Source organism: Haliaeetus albicilla, chromosome 22 (genome assembly GCF_947461875.1).
Source record: "Haliaeetus albicilla chromosome 22, bHalAlb1.1, whole genome shotgun sequence".
Classification (NCBI taxonomy): domain Eukaryota; kingdom Metazoa; phylum Chordata; class Aves; order Accipitriformes; family Accipitridae; genus Haliaeetus; species Haliaeetus albicilla.
Window position 1 is genome coordinate 8,288,818 of NC_091504.1, and position 18,735 is coordinate 8,307,552.

An 18,735-nucleotide genomic window follows, 5' to 3' on the forward strand; every position below is an offset into this window, starting at 1 on the left:
GAAATACCATTTCAGACAGTATCTGAAAACTGTGTCATTATCTATGTCACAGCAGCTCCAAAGGAGCTTTCGAGCACTGAGCATACAGGCTACAGGCTACACACTGCAAAGCTCTACCCCATGTCATCTGCAGCTATCCAAGGACACAGTGGGTAGCAGGCCGCTGCAGGAACCTCTTCTCTGGCACTCCTGCAGATGCTGCACTTAGAGCTCCACTCCACTCTCTGACTTCTCTGCACAGCCCTCTGATCAGCTGCACCATCACTGCTGCTTCAGAGGGATTCCAGCTGCCAGAAACTGCTCCGTCCCCCCGCAGCAAGTGCTCTTCTGGTTCCAGAAGTCACACTTGAACACAGAGGCTATAAACTGGCATCAAATATTTTAGTTAAGATTCTACTTTTCTTTCTACATCACCAGCCTGTGATGATACTAGAATAATGACAACAACTTGGAGCTCCAGATAGGAATATCCCAGGCTGTAATTACAATTAAGTATATAGGAACCCCCAAAACTGTATCCTGTGGTGCATCTGTGCTGTAGGCACGGCAAGATATTGTGCTGTAGTTGACCTAGACAGCCAATCTGCACATCTTATGTAGCAAGACAGCAGCAGCCTTTCTGAGACCAGGATGGGCTGTGAACACACACATTGAACTTGTCACTCTAAACAAACCCACAGAACTAACATGATCCTTGCTAGACCTCAGTCTGCTTGTACATTATACAGCTTTCACACACCATTTTATCTCTTACCACCCCCCCACCCCCCGCCAATTTGTCTGTTACCAATGTGTACTACAAGCTGTTTGGGTCACACTGTGGTGCCTACCTAGCAAAAGAGGGCTCAGAGGTTCTGTTGCAAAAGCATCACTGCATCAGTCGGTGAAATATTGAATCCTTTAAGACACCACACAGAGAGGAGAGCATGCACAATGTATTAGGATTTAAGCAGTCTCTTTATACACTCAATGTGCTAAATGCAACAGGAAGAAGTCTTTAAATAAAGCTACTTAAAGATCGAACATCTTTAACACAATGCATGTTGATACTGAAAAGGCACAAATAAAAATAATTTTGAAAAAGTATATGGAAACAATTCTAGCTGTCAGGACCTGAACTTCAGTATTCACAGTTTCTTCTCTTGCAGCTAAACCAGACAGCTAAAATACCAAAGAGCTGCTTTCAATTAGACTGCATATACAAGCCTCCCAACACCACTGGCACAAAAGAATGTTGGGACAATTGTGAAGTGATGCATTTTGATTTTAGTCATACTGGATGTTTGACTCTTATATGTAACTGTGGGCCAGATCCTCAACTGCTGTAAATGAGCAAAAACTTCAGTGGCTGCAAAGCAGTTTTACGAGCATGCAAATAGCCAGTGTACTCAAGACTGATCTGCTGGTGCATCATTCAGGGGCAAGAGTGAGGACCCCTGCCAAATCCAGTGACTACCATCAAGACTGTCTCTCTCACATGCCTGACTCTGCTGAAGCAATCTCACACAGGGACCATGGATGTTTGCTTTTGATGGGCTACAACCCTATTTTACAGTATGAGTAAAGATGATGGAGAAGGAATGCTTTCTGCTGCTTAATCCATGTGAAGTAATTTCTGACTCTAAATAAACCTGCAGCATTTGTAGCCTGAACTAAATTTGCCTCCCAGCTTGTTAGCGCCCCCCAACACTCCAACCATACTGAGAAGAAACAGAAGTATACACCATTAATTTCCTACTTTATCTTACCTGAAAAATAAAGAACTGCAGATCAACTAAATGCACAGAACACTGAATTGCTGCTAAAACTAGAAGAGAGAGTCACAGAGCTGCTTGGAAGTACAAGTGGCCAGCCAGGACCTCAGATGACCAAGCTTTCACTTGCAGACACAGGCGGGGGAATCATGAGCTGCCACCTAATAGATCCATTAGAGAGTCTGAGTGATGCTCAAGATAAGAAATGCCTGTACACCACATATGAACCCAGAGAACAATCACCCCCTATCCCAAACTAACACTGCACATAGCAGAAGCACCCTAGACTGAAGATTACCATTCAAGTACTGCAGTGAGAAACATACACCACTGCTGTCCATGTGTGCATTTTCAAGACATCGGGCTCTCCGCTGCTCATATATGTGTCAACACATGCTGTGAGCAGCACCAAGAAATGAGGTCAAGCAGAAAGCAGCATTGACTCACATCATGCACATGTGGGGCTCAAGAACAGTTTCATCTTAAGCATGGAGTACAACTGGTACACACAATGAGAGCCGATGCTACTGCAAACTTCCAAAACCATGACATATTCTGTCTTCAAGACCATGACTTATTTTTAGAGAACAGTAGTAAACCTCTCAAAGGCTACAAACATAAAGCTGATATCCTGTATGCAGTAAGCTTAAACATCAAGTTACATATATATATTTTCACATATACATGTAGCGCTTTAGCTTTTAACTAAACTCAGCCTTTAACCTCCTAGTTGTGTTTTGCAGAGCTTCCATTTCATAGAAAAGCTAGAATCTCAGATAGTAAAGTGATAAAGGTTTGATTTGGTTCAAGGTGTGAAACGCGCAAGCAGAACATTCTCCTTTTCAGGATCTGCATCCTTTACCATTCCCTTGGCACCAGGCTGTGGAGAAAGACCCCTCACTTGCAGCAGAAACCATAAATTGCTATTAGTAGCAATAACAGCTGAACATGAAGTGCATTGTAAATGTGGCAAGAGGATCAAACAATTGACAGAAGCGCTGTCATGAAGTTTCTCATTTACACCACTATTGCAGCAACTCAAACTATACATCAAGTACAGAAGACCATGTAAGAGTCTCTGGGGGGTTATTTCAGATCTGTAGCTTTAGGAACCATCCTAAGCAAACTCAGTGTATACTATAAAGTGTGTGAAAATGGCAGATATCAATTGCAAGTGTGAATGGCTGAGTGCACTACTAAAATTAATGGGAACAAAACTCCCTACTACTTTCAAAGCTAAAATTCTCCATCTGGAACTACCTCATCTAACCTAATAATTCATTGGCAACAAATAATATTAAATATGCAATCTCTCTCTTAGCTCTGTTTCCTGTACAGCTATGCATTTTGGACTTGCTCAGCCAAATCAAATTCTCATCTCCATACATCAGAGAAGGCTCACAACAATTTACATCAGAGTAAGTTATCACTCATGAGCTATGTGGCAGAATTACCCCTCCTTCTGGATTCTTCCCTCATTATAACATCTCATTAAAAAAAAACTTTTAGCTTTAAAACTACAACTACTACACAAAGAAAACAAAAAGTATGTTTATAGTTGGGGATTTTCTTGGCTGTAAAATAAAATCAGGAGACATACAATCTCAAATCTGCTGATCTAATTGAAAAGACAAGATCAGGACCAGAGAGGCATGGACAACCCATTTCAGGGAAACAGCTCCGTAAAAGGAGACACACACACACACACAAAAAAAAGAGATAAAATGGAAAGGAAAAACATGACAAGATAACAAAGCATAACAAATGTCAAGGTTCTTTTCAGGTATAAGGGATAAAGGCGTCAGGCACTGCTTATAATTTGAAGAGCGTGACATTTTTGATCCTTTAATACAAGTGCAGATCAGGAACAAAGCAGGTGAAAACGACTACTGTGAATTTGGACAGGTGTGGAAAGATTGTCATTTGTTTAAATCTTTAGAAGGGAGGACTCTTCTAACAAGAAAAAGAAAAGATTCAGAACTCCTGAATGACCAAAAAAGACTTGGAAAGCTGATTCCTTTTTACTTCCTCAGATGCACAGGACTGGCAAAGAGAGCAAGAAGGGAATGTCGTCCTCCTTCCAAGGACTGGGAAGATACATCAAATCTACTGCCTGCAAATGCCAGAACTCAAGCCGCAGAAGTATTAGTAAGCAGCAGAGTGTAAATCCATAAACAATTATCCAGAGACACACAATAACAAAGGTATTAACAGTAAAAGCACTGGCTCATCTGTCAAGCACAGTCCTGTGCTGTCTCGAGGATGAGCTGCACACACATGGCACTCTGTACAAGTCCAAGGAAGATAAATGGTGTTTCTGATGGCAGGGCTCAACAAAAGGCATGGGAAACACTGTATGTTTGAACAAGGCCAGGAAGCAATGAATCGTTTGCCTCATTTGGCTATGACAACCCTATTTCTCAGATCCTCATATCTGAATGAAGCACACGCACTGTTTTCTATAGTGCGGTCCAAACATCTGAAGTTCTGGGGGAAAAATACTTTTCCTAACAAACACTGCTTACCTCATGACATAGCCTGAACAGACCACAGGGAGTGTGACCCTCCCCATTATACAGATGAGGAATCAAGCACAAGTGTATCAAGCTGAAGGGTGCATAGAGACCCATAAAATAAGGAGATGTCTTGAGGTCACCCATATGACCTCTGCTTTCCTACCATCAACCACAGCATGAGACCTCAACACTCCAAAGGTTCGCACAAAGCATTTGAGGGGAAAAGTTGAAAGCAGCTGAATATCAGGTTCCCAGTGCTGAGGAAGCTGCTGTCAGATTTATGTTGAAGCAGATTAACACCAATGCCACGTGCTAAGGAGCAAAACAGCTTCACTGTACGCCCACTCTCCCCACAAAACTTCCAGCAACTGACAGCTAGCACCTGACAGCTCTGTGAAATCTGCACTGCCTCCACACAAATGAAAGACTCCATCTGAACGTATCAAAAGCGATAACAAAGCCTGCATCCAACTCAGCCTGCATGGACTGCCACTAGATTGAAACACTACTTTATAATGCCAGTATTCATAATAAAGCAGATCCTGCTGCAAACATATGATTTTCACAGGACATTAGAGTGGGACTAAGGGGTCTATATTCAGCTCCCTATTCCACTACACAGTCCTTTGGGTGACCCTGGACAAGTAACTTGATCTTCATAAGAAAGAGGACTAATAACTTTGCTACAATAATGAGAATTTGAGTTTGCTGAACAACTAAAGGATGACATTTACAATCCCAGCCCTGAAATCCAAGGGAATTTTAAGTCCTGTTATGTTGAAAAACTGAAAGCAAATCAAACTAAACCACTTGAAAAATAAACCCATCAAACCCTGGCCTTTAGGCATTCTGCTAACAAGCTTACAAAGGATTTGTCTAGAGACAGCCCTCCTATATTAGCAGCCAATCTATCGACAGGCATCTGGTGTTAGGTTTATCCTGCTAATATAGACAACGGAATGTGGAGAGGTATGCATAGAGCAAAGACTACCAGTATCTTTGTAACAAGTATTGGTGTCTTATTCTAATACAGGATGCGCTAAGAGAGCAAAAGAACATTGCCAGAAAAGTTTCACGACCACAGACATCAGCCCCAGACTGGTTGGGGCACTTCTACAGCATGTTATTGGCTTAGCTACTAACAGACATGGGAAATCTGGATAAGACTGGGGGCGGGGGGTGTGTGTGTGGAATTTGGGATGGAGCACAACTATGGAAAAAAAAGTGTTCATTTTGATGATCAGAGAGCATTGAAGTGAATGGCAACCACTCTCAGCTGAGGAACTGCTGCTACCTTTGGGGTCCATTACTCACACTTAGAACCAAAGAAAGAATCTCTCCCCCAGTTTGAACTACTGAAATAGAAGACTGGAGGCCATTTTGGATTAAAAAAACCTCTTTGGCACTTATTTTCCAGGAATCTAGAAGAGGCAACATTGTCAAGAGGAACACAATGTATACGTCAGGCTCTCCCTTCCATTCATGGGAATGATGTCAGCTGCCTGCAATGGCTATAGCTTTCCATCTTCATTCTTAATCTCTAATAGACTGAAGAAAACTGGTGTCCACGTTCAGCAGGGAAGAGAGACAATGGAGAAAGCAGCAGACGAAAAGTGGCAAATACTAAGTCTTGGGGATCCCTACAGTAGACCGAAATGCCCAACAGATTACAAAACAAAGCCTTGCAAAAGTCTACAAGCAAGTATTTTGGATAAATGCCCAAATGCTCAGTGCTGCCCTTGAAATGCAAACAGCAAACCTTTCAGAAAGATATTTGACTCACACCTTGAAGAGCTGTGACAAAGTCCAGAATATCATAAATGTCTTTAAACTCTACCTAAGGAAGCTGCTGTGGTCACATCAGCTATCTGCATCACCAGCAAAAGAACTTAAATTATAGCCCTCAAGCCCTTTGTGGAAATAACAAAATTTGGAGAGAGATGTCCCAACATTTCAGTCAGGGAATGAACAGGGAAGAACAATATGGAAGAGTTTTTCCGAAGATTTCTAGCTTTTAACCAAATCAAAAAGCTCGGTATGATTTAGAATCAAGTTCTAGATACATGCATCCTACAACACTGATTGGGATCATATCTAGAGAGATTCTAAACTGAATGGCATTTGGTGATAAGGCAAAGACAGTATCTGGGCACAAATCAGCCCTGCCTACCTGAATGTCAAAATTTTTTCCTTCCTTGTGAAAGAGTAATTACAGAAGGTTGGGTTTTGTTGGGTTTTTTCCCTTCTAATGGCTAAACTGCCTCTCTTAAAACACTGAGATGTTGATTCCTATTTTTCATGGAAAACTGAAGAAAGGACAAAAAGATAATGAGAGGTAAACCTCTGTTCCCACAACGTACCCATAAGGTTGCCACAAAGACATGCTAGCCAAAACTGCAGTCCCCCACCTCCCACTGGCCTGAGGTTGCAGCCCTTAACAGCTGGAGAAGTAAAAATGCTGAGTATTACTCACTGCCATGACGAGCTCAAAAGGATATTTGTAGACTCGAACTGGGGACTGGTATTTCTGCACCATTTTTACTACACACCTGTAATAAGAAGAAATTGGAAAATTTTAGTTCCCTTACACCAAACACCACAATACATTCTAGCAATTTTCACAGACAGACCTAACTAGAAGCCTTAACTCTTTCTGACAAATAGAGAGGAGGAGACACAGTGGCTAGAGTATCTTGCCCAGCTTGGCTTAGCAAGTCAGTGGCAGAGACAGAACAAGACAGGTCTCTGCAGTTCCAGTCCAGTGCTGTGTCCAGCACACAGTAGCGTCCTTTGCTGCTTCCCAACACTGCTGGGGTAAATTCAACTTAGAGGTCCAGCAAAACTCACAATAATTAAAGCACAAAACAGAGATGTAAAGCCAGAATCAATTGTACTCTGGAGAAGGAGCCTGTCTTAGGAGCCTTGCAAAGCTTAAATGGCAATGCTTCCTTCTATCCCCCTTTTCTGCATTACGTTTGTAATCATTACACAAAATCTCCCTTGCTGAAAGCTTCCACAGCTTCCCATATCTTGGTGTTTTAAAAGCTTTTGTGCACAAAGTAGCATTCAGTTGTTTTAATACACTAAAAGAAAGGAAAAGGAAACAGCATGCTTAAAGAACATGCCTGATGCTAAGCTAGCAATCACATCCCACTGACTGGATGCCCACTGCTTCCAGCTGAACTGAGGAAATAACGGCATGCAATGGAAACAATTCAGTTCTCAGCATTTCATTTCTCCTAGCCACCTCTCACTGTTCTCATCAGGATTCCTCCCTCAGACTCTCCTGCTGGGGTTTTAACCCTCAAATGTGCATAAATAACCAGCATCTCAAGGAAGTACATAAACCATTAAAAAAAGGTTATTAGGCTGCTTTCTGCAATTCCTTTAGGTTCCTTTATATCACTCCTATTAATACCATCTATGAACATCAGAAACACAAAAGACTGGATGGCTGGTTTGAGACACTGTGCTGATTCCACCCCACTCAAATTCCATGGCTAAGCAGACACAGCCCTCGGCAACATGATGCAGTGTAGCACTGAACTCAACAGTCAGAGCATTAAGACAACTTATCCCTGACATTTTAAGCCCAAAAATGGAGGCAAAACATGAATTAAAAGGCAGACAGCAACAGATTCTCCCTCAGAAAGACTGCTGCAAAATGCCATTACACAATAAAATCTAAACAAGGGAGAGGGGAAAAGGACTTTAAAAGTTTGAGTACCTGGGAACAGGGAACTTTTGTAGAAGGGTCTTGCATTCGAACAGTTACTCTGCAGAGGATCACATTACCCAAGGAGCAATGTTCAGGATTTGCTGGATCTCTAGAAGTCTTACTGGTACTAAAAGCCAGTCCACGCAGAACAAGTAAATGCAGAGAGAAGCATCAGCAGAGCATCCAACTCAAACTGAAGTGAGCGGAGCAGGGACAAGCAAACACCCAGGAAGCCTGGGCTGCTATCACATATCAGATACCCGAGCCAAGAGGCACGGGGCACCTTGTAACGCAACGCTGTAATATGATTATGCAAGCGCGATACCTAGGCTGTGCAGGAACCTTCCGAGTAAGTGCAAATATAGCAAAAGAAGCCTCATCAAACGTATTTAGCTGTGATCTTGCTCTGACCTCACCTGCTAAACCAGCAATTCCTGCACCTCTGTAGGAGGGGGTCAGGGACCTCCACAGGAGGAAGTCTCAGGACAGACCAGTCAGTCTAGCATCACCCACAGCCCAGAAACAAAGTCACCAGCAACAGAACAACAGGATGGCACAAGCTGTAGTTCAACAGCCTTAACCGTGCTTCTTGGACAGATCTGTTGCTCCCTGGCAGCTGCAGCACCTGACTGCCACAGATTTATGACCCCCTGTTTCTCTAGCTGAGGGAAGATCGAGAAAAAGAGCCAGTGACTATTATATCTGTGGGAAGTTGGGAAAGAAAGAGAGCTGATAATTCACACCTGCCCTAGAAACCTTTCATACCTTGAGGAAAGTGCAGTGGCAGACCTTCTATGCCCTCTCCTCAAAACAGAGCTGCGAGACAATCATTCTGCTTCTCAAAGCAAGAGGGACTCCAGCTATGACTCCTGGGAAAAAAAATAAAATCAGAAAAGGCAGTGAAAGGTAGCTACTCAGTGCACAAAGATACAGATGGATGATCAGCACTGATAATGATATAAGATTTTTCAGGTGTTACCACTGGGCAGCTGGGCCATATTAGCTAAGGACATGCATCCTCATAGGGCTTTAGAGCCAAAAAGACATCCCATGTATTTGTCACAAAGTCATCTCATGTATTCCACTCAAATTATAAACAGACATGTTCAACCACCTTGTGAAGAAAACCAGAGAGAAACTACACAGCTACAGAATATGTCTGCTTCTTAAACATCCATCATACCACTCCAGCCTCTACAGCAGCCCAGGCTACCTGCTCTACTTTGTATTTGCATCTGGGTAAAAGCACATATTAGGAAACACAGCTCAGCTGAAGAGCAGTGACTCACTCAACTGCAGCATGATCAGTTAGAAACCCCAATCCACAGCTAGATGCAGACCTGTAGCCATTCACTGGGTAACACCAGGGAAGAGCATGATTTCAGCTTGGCCAAGCCCAGTGCAGTTTGTAAAAATTCAGAGAGACTGGAGCTGTCAATGCATTGAAGCAGCATTTCTAGCTAATAATCACTTTAGCCATCCCATTTAGATATTAAAAGTATTTCAATAGCACACCTGAACACAGAAAACAGTGGCAGCTACCACATTTCACAAAGCATCCCATGACACACTGACAGCAGTGCCAACAGCACAGACACTCAACAGCCTGCAGCTCCCTGCAGAGTCCAGCTGGCCTACGTACCCCTTTTTGCTACAACCCATACAGCGATTCACAGATGAACCAAACCCTAGAAGGCAGAGAGTTAATTATAAGCTTGAGATACACCAGCTGGCACTGTACCAGGGGAAGGGGAGCATGGAAGGGGACATGAAATGGAAGGATATAAACCCCTGATGGCACATGCATTTCCCTGCTGTAACTTGGGTAACATTTCAGAGAAATGGCAAATTCTTAACAAGAAGTGGTGTGTACACAGCATGCAAAGCTACCACTACATATTAGCCGAGCTTGGAGACTGTGAGGACTCCCATGAGGAATACACATCACTACACACACAGCAAAGGGAAGAGAGGCAGTGATATCAACTACATGTTTCCATATTATTTAGAATCATGCAGTATGTACCTGAAGGGTTTTCCATATACTTAACTTTCATTCTACTATTTGTAGGAGAGGCTTACTTGACAGAATACAGCCAGATGGTTGGAAATCAGAAATTGAGTTTATATATTAAATATACATAAAGCCCTGAATCAAAGTCCCCAACCCCTGCTTCTCATCCAGGCTAGTATGAACTCATTCAGCTCTTTCCACATTAGAGCTGCCTATTGGATGGTGAAACTCAGCAGCAAGTGACTTTATTAACCTCTCCCACCTGTGGTGGTTTCTTTTCAGCTGGAAGAGAACTACTGAGCAGTTTTTTTGCTTTGTTTTTGGCAAAGAACTGCTGAAAATAGCAGAATTCCAGACTTCCTCAAATACTATTACAACATGTGAAAGCCAGCTGTGGTACCCAGCTAAGCTGATACTTCCAGTTAGAAAAAGGGGGACAGTGTAGGGCTGTAGTCTTTCCTCCCCACTTCCAGAGTAAGGTGGAGAGAAAGGTGTGTGACATTTCCTCTGCCTGAAATGCCTTTCACTTAGGTAGATGCTGACACAGTAGCTGATGTTTTACAAACATAATAATAAGATGGTACCAAGCTGTAGGATATTTATTAGAGCTCTTTCACATAAGAGCTCAGGAACAAGTCTTTTGTAGCTTGCTAGAAGGAAGCCTCAAAGTGGAACAGCACCAACATAAGCCTTTACTATCTTTTAGAAGCAGACATCTTCTCAGGCAAGACTTCATCTTAACCCCTGAGAAACTCCTATGGTGCAGGGGTGAAGCAGCACAGAGGGCTGCAAGCCAGCACACTGCTGTGGAGCCTGGCCACCGCTCTGTACACCTTGCAGAGATGCCTGGAGTCCTGCTGTGGATTATAATCAAAGACAAGCAACACAAACATTCAAACAACAACACTCACACATTCTTTACAACACAATAAGGAACAGTCTCTTTGGCTGAGAGGGGAAGAAGAAAAAGCAACAGCATACAGCATTCTGCTCTCAAAGCCTTGTAAAGCTAGCAGTTTCTTCCATGTATGTATCAAAATAAGTTCCATGCCTCACACTTCCACACCTTCATCTCGTAAGTTAATTTTCTCACCAAAGAACCACCACTGACCTTTTACACACAGCTGCATACTAAATCCCTGGTATTTGCCAACCTGCAGCAGTAGATAAGCTTTCTTGAAGGAAAGCCCCTCATTTCTCACCTTGCTACTCCATAGGAAGTCATACTATGCCATTTTATCCATCAACACTATAGTCAATTGTTAAATACTCAAGTTCAATTTAAGAATGGAGACATGCTTCAGCTTAAGACGTAAAAGAAGAGTAGGTCCAGTCAGCAGGTCACTTGACTGCAACAAAGCACCAGCACAAAACCATTTCAGCTTGCCCCAAGTAAAGTTTGCAGTCATATTTTCTCTGAACACAGGTATGCTGTACAGAGGCTCACTCATTAGCCCAATCAGACAAGCGGTGCCATCAGCACAACTCCCTTCTCACTGCCTGCAAGCCGATTTTACTACTTGGAGGAGTTAAGCCAAGTGACCCAGAGAACAGCACATGCTTGGTTTAACCCTGCCCTAAAGCCAGTGGGGTTTTATATAGAAGCTGACCCAAATACATCAATACATTTAGTAGCAACTTACCAGGGTCAGCCTTTGAGTTTACAAATACTTCAGTGCCAGTTTTTTGGGTGGTTTGTTGTTGTTTTTTTAAACTTTAACACCCAGAGAGAGCTCAGCAGACGGAAAGCCAAGCTCTTCGGAGCAACACCAGCAGTAAGGCTGATGCTCTCACACAAAAGGAGCTGGGGTCCTACTCACTGCTCCCTCCACGCTGCTGGTGAGCCCACTCTGGAGCAAACCACCGCCAGCCTTCGTTGAGAGGAGATCCAACGTTTATCCAACTTCCTCTAAGTAGGATAGAAACCAGAAAACTTTAAAACCTTGGGTTTGGAGGGATTTTTTTTTAAAGTAAACCTGAAGCAATGCTCAGCCAGCCTGCCAGCTCGAGCCTGCCTCTCACCGCTGCTCGGGTTCTCACCCTCTCCCTCCCTAATCCCCACAGGATTATGACTAAAATTTCCTTCTCAGCTTCCCTTAGCTGCACGGATAACGGCTCCCGGCACCGCCCCAACACCCACTCACCGGTCCCCTCACCCCCCACCCCGGCTCCGCCGCCGTACGAAGGGCCCGGGCACACGGCGAGGGACGGCGGCCGCCCCTCAGCCCCCCTGCGCCGGGAAAAGCCTCGCGCCCCCTCCCTCCCTCCCACGGCCGCCCCGAGGGACCCCCCCGCAGAAGGGGGCCCTCCCCGCCCCACGTCTCCTCACCGCGGGCACGGCGGAGCCCGGCCGGGCCCATACCGAGCGCGGCGGGGCGGGGCGGACCCGACCCCGGCAGCCGCCGCCGGCTCCACGCGCCGCTTCAACCGCCGCGCGCGCCGGCCCCGCCCCGCCACCGCCGCCGGCCCCGCCCCGCCCCGCCCCGCGCGGCGCCGCAGAGCGCTGTCCATTGTGCTACGGAGGGAAGGGGGGGTGGGGCGGGGCGGGGCGGAACGGGACGGCGGCCCCGCCCACGCGCACGTGCGCCGCCCGCCGCCATGTCGCCGCGCGGAGCTGAGGCGCCACCGGGGTTCCCCGGTGGCCTCGGCAAAAGCGGGCCGGGTCCCCGCGGCGGGCCTGGGCAGGCGGGGCCTGGGCAGGAGCGAGCGCCTGGCAGAGCGCGGCGAGGCCGCCGCGGGGATTTTACCACAGGTTTTACCACAGGGTTTGCCGTTTCCCGCTCCCTGTCCGTTAGGCTGCTGCCGCGGGCCAGGCCCAGCAGGCCGAACAGCGGTAACTCCTCAGCTGTAGAAGGCTTTAACTTAAGACTGTTATCTGACTTAAAAGAGGGGGAAGTGCGTGGCAGTGAGCTCATCCTGGCCCGCAGGCTGAGCGTCCGAGGCTGGCACCTGCCCTCGAGGAGGAGGAACCCGCTCAGGGTCTGGGCTGGCGGAGGCAGAGCCACAGCTCCCAAACAAGACCCAACCCCACTCCTCACGAGGTGGATCAGGCCTTCACGACCTGCTCTGCTGAGATGCCTACTCGCCTCAGTCCTTAAACTCTTATCATTGCATTGTATGGAGATTCAATTTATTACGTGACTTACTATACAGCTACAAACTCACACTTTGAGCAAATGTTCCCAGAAGTGAATTCTCCCGACAAGGTAAAAGGTGATCATGCAGCTAAGCGGTCGAGTATCGAGGACGACGCCGGAGTACATTCTCACCTCAGCCTTTTTTTCTCCCATCATCTTTGCAAATCTATACATTGTTTCACAAATGTTGTGGTTTAACCCCAGCTGGCAACCAAGCACCCCGCAGCTGCTCACTCACCTCCCTCACAGTGGGATGGGGGAGAGAATCTGAAGGGTAAAAGTGAGAAAACTCGTGGGCTGAGATAAAGACAGTTTAACAGGTAAAGCAAAAGCGGCGCATGCAAGCAAAGCAAAACAAAGAATTCATTCACCACTGCCCATCGGAATGGGCAGGCCCATTCTAGGTATCTAGGAAAGCAGGCCTCCATCACGCCTAACGGTCACTTGGGAAGACAAACGCCATCACTCCAAACATCCCTTCTTCCTTCTTCCCCCAGGTTTATATGCTGAGCATGATGTCAGATGGTCTGGAATATCCCTTGGGTCAGTTGAGGTCAGCTGTCCCGGCTGTGTCCCCTCCCAACTTCTTGTGCTCCCCCAGCCTACTCGCTGGTGGGGTGGGGGGAGAAGCAGAAAAGGCCTTGGCTCTGTGTGAGCACTGCTCAGCAGTAACAAAATCATCCCTGTGTTATCAACACTGTTTCCAGCACAAATCCAAAACAAAGCTCCATACTAGCTACTACAAAAAAAATTAACTCTATCCCAGCCAAAACCAGCACAGTGAACCTTGGGGAGATTGCACTTGCCCTGTGCTTCGGAGTGCATGGTGAGAGTGGACCCTGTTCGTCAAGCCATGTGCTGGGGAAAGAGGCCATAGCAGATCGTTGTCACCGTCTGGCGAGGGTTCTTGAGGACATGGCTCTACTGGAGGAAAAGATGCCCATGCTGCAGTTGCTTCAGGGTGGCATAGCCAGCTGCCAAGCAGGCACATGGTCCTGGGGCAGGAGGACCATGTGGCACCAAGAAGTGGTGGAGGAGAGGGATGTGGGATACCAGCCTGGGAATGTTTTGTACCTTCAAAGCCTCCTTTCAAGAACTCCCTAGGGACCAGCTGCCATTTTGCATGATGTTATTGAAAAACATAGCACTCAAGTTTACTGGTGCTTTTTCTTTTCCTGTCTCCATATCACTTTTAGCTGTATAGTGTCCCCTTATCTGGGCAGGCATTTCAGGAAGCTGCGGTCCTATTTCTGATCAGCAGTATTTCCTGAAATGTTCTGCTATCTCAGACCAAGGAGACCAGCCTGATACTGCTCTGTAAACAACAAAACCACAGAGCAGTCAAACGTCAAAGCACTCAAGGCTGCAGCCCGCGGAGTCAAAGCAGGCAGCTTTTCCTAGAGGCCTTCACAGAACAGCCAGGCATCAAAGGCCGCAAAGTTATCCAAGGCTTGTAACATCTACGTTCACTGTATAAATAAATGCTGTCTTTCCCCATTCAGAATGCAAACTTTTTTTTCAGAGAAATGGTCTTTCTCGCCCACTCCTCAATCACCATTAAATTTCCTCAGAGAAAACAGAAGAAAAAATAAAATACTATTTCCACCCTCTTGCTACAAAGCTTACACCAGTCCATTACTACTTTGTGACCTAATTGCCATAGTTTTCCTTTTGTTCTAGTCGTAAAAGCTGCTTGAGATTTTGGTGAGTAACATCCCATACTTTCCTCTCCTGAGCAGCCCTGACTATAATTCCCGTTTTCCAACATATATTTTCTCCTGCTGCCAAAAGGTCACCTTGGCATTTTCCAGTGTCGGTAGGCTACCTTTTCCCCTGACACAGAGCCAACAGTCCCCTGGCATTCCCAAGGGCTGTGAAGTCTCTTGCTAACCTTCCACCTACAAGGCCTGGGTGTTTGCCTCAAGGGCTGGCATTCAGCCCTCAGTATTTCTTGTGGGAGCTGCTCAGAGAGAAGTTCTCACCCTATAGCCGCCCAGCCCGGGAACTGCTGCCAGTCTCTGCAGTTAGAAAGTAGAATGCCTGCCAGGAAGGACATCTGCTCTGGAGATACCATTCAGCCTCCACTTCCCTCATTACTGGTGGCTTTTCACTGCAAACTCTCTCTTCTTCTCAACTTTCATGCCTCATCTGTGGGCATAAATTTGAAAAAATCAACAGAAATTCAAGTGAGCTGGTGCATCACGTGCAGAAAAAAAACTTGTAGGGATTGTTCATGGTGTTGTTACTCCTATTTACCTTATTATGAAAGCAGCTGACCTCTAAAGAAGCTGCAAAGGATGTTTGTGGCAAAGCTGTAGTCAGTGAGGCCAGAAAATTCTGTGGTCTGCCTTGGAGGTGCTGGGGTAGACTCAGCCCTGTGCAGGAGAAAGATCATGGTGTAGCAGAAAGGCAGCATCCTGCAGCCAGCCCAGCCCTTTCTGCATTGTCACACCAAGGTGCTTTCCAGCCCTCTTTCACACGTGTTCAACAACTCTTAGAAAATCAGCATTGTTTAAACATTAAAGAATCTCTTTAAAAATTGAGCAGCAAAGTTCACCTGGTTTTTCGAGCCATATTTAAAGTGGCATGGAAGTGTATTTCCAGTCTCTAGAACTGGGCTTCAGTCCAGCCCGTGTCACTGAGTGGAGCCAGGAGAAAGAGGAGGCTCTGCAGCCTCCAGCACTGTGAACAGACATGCCAGTCTACTCCACAGCAGCATTCAGGGCTAGCTTTCACCTCTGCTACCTCTACATCTCTGTAGAGAAACCTTTTAGCACTTAACCTAGCTCTGTTTCGTGAAAGCTAAGCAAAAGTTGGGTCTGTTGTTTTGAGAGCCAGCAAAAGTTAAAATATTGAGGCTTTTTTCACGGAAAATGCAGATCAGCAGTACATCGTGCCACACCATTTGCCAGATCCTTTTGTGCCAGAAGGTTGTGCCCCATATCCTATGGGTCCCTAGGGCTTTGCCTTCCCCGTGCCACTCAGGGAAGCTGATACTGTCAGTCCCATTTTTTCTGGTGCAAAACTGACATGAAACATGCTGCCCAAGGTCACACAGTGAGAAGGCAGAGATCACTGGCAGAGATGAAACTGGAGATCTAATGAGCTCTAGTGCAGCACATTTACAGCAGATTCAGTTACCTTACCCATCAGACTTCAGATAAACAGTGTGCTAATGGCTCTCTGCTACATTCACCTTTCAAGATAATGCCTAGGTGGCTACCTGCCCAACCTTCCCTTATTCTGCAGCTGTTAAAATAGTTAGGTAGTCACACATTGTTTTATTTCATTAGGGAAAGAGGTCTCCCAGCCTCTGACCCACCAACAGTTATGAACTGAATTTCTGCTTTGCATAAGAAAAATACAAAATAAAACCATCACATCAGTGATATTTAACCCCTAAAGGTTCCAGGTCAACAGCTGACCACGCTGTTGCTCTTCAAATGCATCTTTATGAGTTTATACACATGCAATGTGTTGAACATGGTCTATTATGTCCACTTACGGGGACTGTGCATTTTCACCGGTAGCTCATAAAATACCTGCCATTTTCCATCTTATCCACTTGGAAAGATCTGATACCACGCAGGACTCATTTTTATCAGAAATACTCCTCCTCATTTCTGTTCAGTTGTACTGGGACTCCCTTAGACAGATACAGCACATTGCGACAGCAGCACATCTCCACAACCTTACAAGCAAGCTATAATACTGCAAATTACAATAGAATTCAGCTTTTTGCAAGAGTGCTAGACAGGCCCTGTGTAAATAAAATGCATTCTGTTTAAATGACATATTCTGTGACTTCTCTTTCTGTATTGTTTGTTCCTTTACGCATTTCCCTTTTTGCCTCTTGGTGGCTCTGTGAGGAGACGTTCACCCCATGACTTGCTGAGTTCTGCCTAATTCCACTTGCCTGGGAGTAAAGCGTGACACAGGTTTGTTATTCTGGGTCACTGAAATCAACATCACCTCCAGGAGCACAACTCTTGTCGTATCTTAGCTTTCAGCATTGCTCTGAAAAGGTAGCAGTTAGTAACAATGCTATTAATAGAGAATGGAAAGTTTTCTGTGCTTGAAGCAAAGGCAAAAGGAACAGGATAAATTCAAAGAAAATAATGGAAAGCAGCTAAGAAGTACGACTGCTTTGGAAAGCACACAATGCTTGCATCAAGCAAGGATCTCCAGTGGCTGATAGGAATCTGGAAGATTTCTTTTCCAAAGAGATTGCCAGTAAGCTGAGAGCACAGAACTGTCTGGGCTTTTTGAAAGGTTAATAACTTCACAGCTCTTTTGCTAGCAGACAGCTCAGGATACACAAAATACAGCAGCCCTGGGTCATCATCTTGCTGTTTCCACCCTTTGCCATGTGTTAGCATCAACTGCACAATGTTTATGCTTTGTCAGGCTTGTCTCATCTGAGCCTTCACTCACTGTGATACTTCCATACAAAATCTTCTTTCTTGGGACATTAACATACAAATCACTTGACTATGAAAGCTGCATCAAGCATATTCTCTTTCAGATCACTGCTGGGACAGGACTGGGCTGTGCCCTTCCAGCACTCAGGGAGCTGGAGTTCAACACTGGTATTTTGAGAAAATTCCATGATTCTCGGTGTTCCTAGCAAAACTCCCATTGACTTCCGCAAGATTAAAGTTTGGCCTAAATAGTTCTGTTTTCCCCATAACTTGTCCCTTTTCTATTAGGTTTCTCAAGTGCTGTTGGGTATATGTAATGATATAGTACAGCTGAAGACCTGCTACTTCCCAAAGTCTTGTTTGTACTGTTCTCTGGCAAGTGTGTCAAGCAGTGGCTGGAGACATCTCTCTAGGATGCAACCTCTGGCCAAATGCTTTTGAAGACACACTGCTAGGAGCAGATTGGTATCTGCCATACTAACCCCAGGGGGACTGGAGATGTTTTTCCAGAGACAGGGCAGACCAAACTGGTGAGACTGGATTTTGCTCTGTACACTTCTTACCTGTCTTCTTGCAGCTTTTCCCTGTCTATATAACACACGAGATGAGAACAAAGCCATAGGGCTAAACCCACAAGTAACACCAGGATTTACTATCATTCCATTGAAACAAAGAGCACTGGGGAACAAGCTGTTAACCACAGGGTATCCCAAGATTAATATTTTTTGAAAGTATCTCCTTCCTGGAACATTCCTTGTGAGTGGTCCGAAGAATTATGGTTTTTTTTAAAAGAAGTCCTTTAATTTATATTCTGAGGCACACATTCAAAAGATTTAATTTACCCTGAGCTATGAAATTAAGTTTAACCAAAATTTCAGGCTGGTTATTTATGTGACTGTGAAGTTCCACCACAGAGTTACTGTTTTAACAGTGCAGTGATATCTTCGAGTACAGTACATACTGGGGAGAGTCGTGATTTTTCCTAAGCCTTTATTTTAGGCTATAAAGGATCCACATGCTTTGAACCCTCACAAAGGAAATTAGAAGCAATCATAACAATGTCTGTAAAAGCCAGAATGCACCCCAATTTTCCTGCAACTTCTCAATGCATCTTGCTACCAGCTGCCAAAATAAGAGGGAGGAAAATAATGGACCCAGGCAGGGTATTTGTCTCG

General features: G+C 45.2%; 1 protein-coding gene across 5 annotated transcripts in view; it reads right to left on the reverse strand.

Annotated features, from left to right (window-relative positions):
* Nucleotides 1-12,450, reverse strand: part of SEC14L5 (SEC14 like lipid binding 5) — a 40,486-nt gene extending 28,036 nt beyond the window's left edge. Inside the window, exons 1-4 of one of the 5 annotated variants that reach the window (XM_069809615.1) lie at nt 12,332-12,422; nt 11,823-11,911; nt 8,754-8,857; nt 6,744-6,819 (exon numbers count right to left, since the gene is read on the reverse strand). In XM_069809615.1, coding sequence (XP_069665716.1) covers nt 6,744-6,806 — 63 coding nt within the window. In that variant the 5' untranslated portion in view covers nt 6,807-6,819; nt 8,754-8,857; nt 11,823-11,911; nt 12,332-12,422. The other 4 variants (XM_069809614.1, XM_069809616.1, XM_069809619.1 and 1 more) reach the window with 4 other exon arrangements.
* Between the last annotated feature and the right edge of the window lie 6,285 nt (nt 12,451-18,735).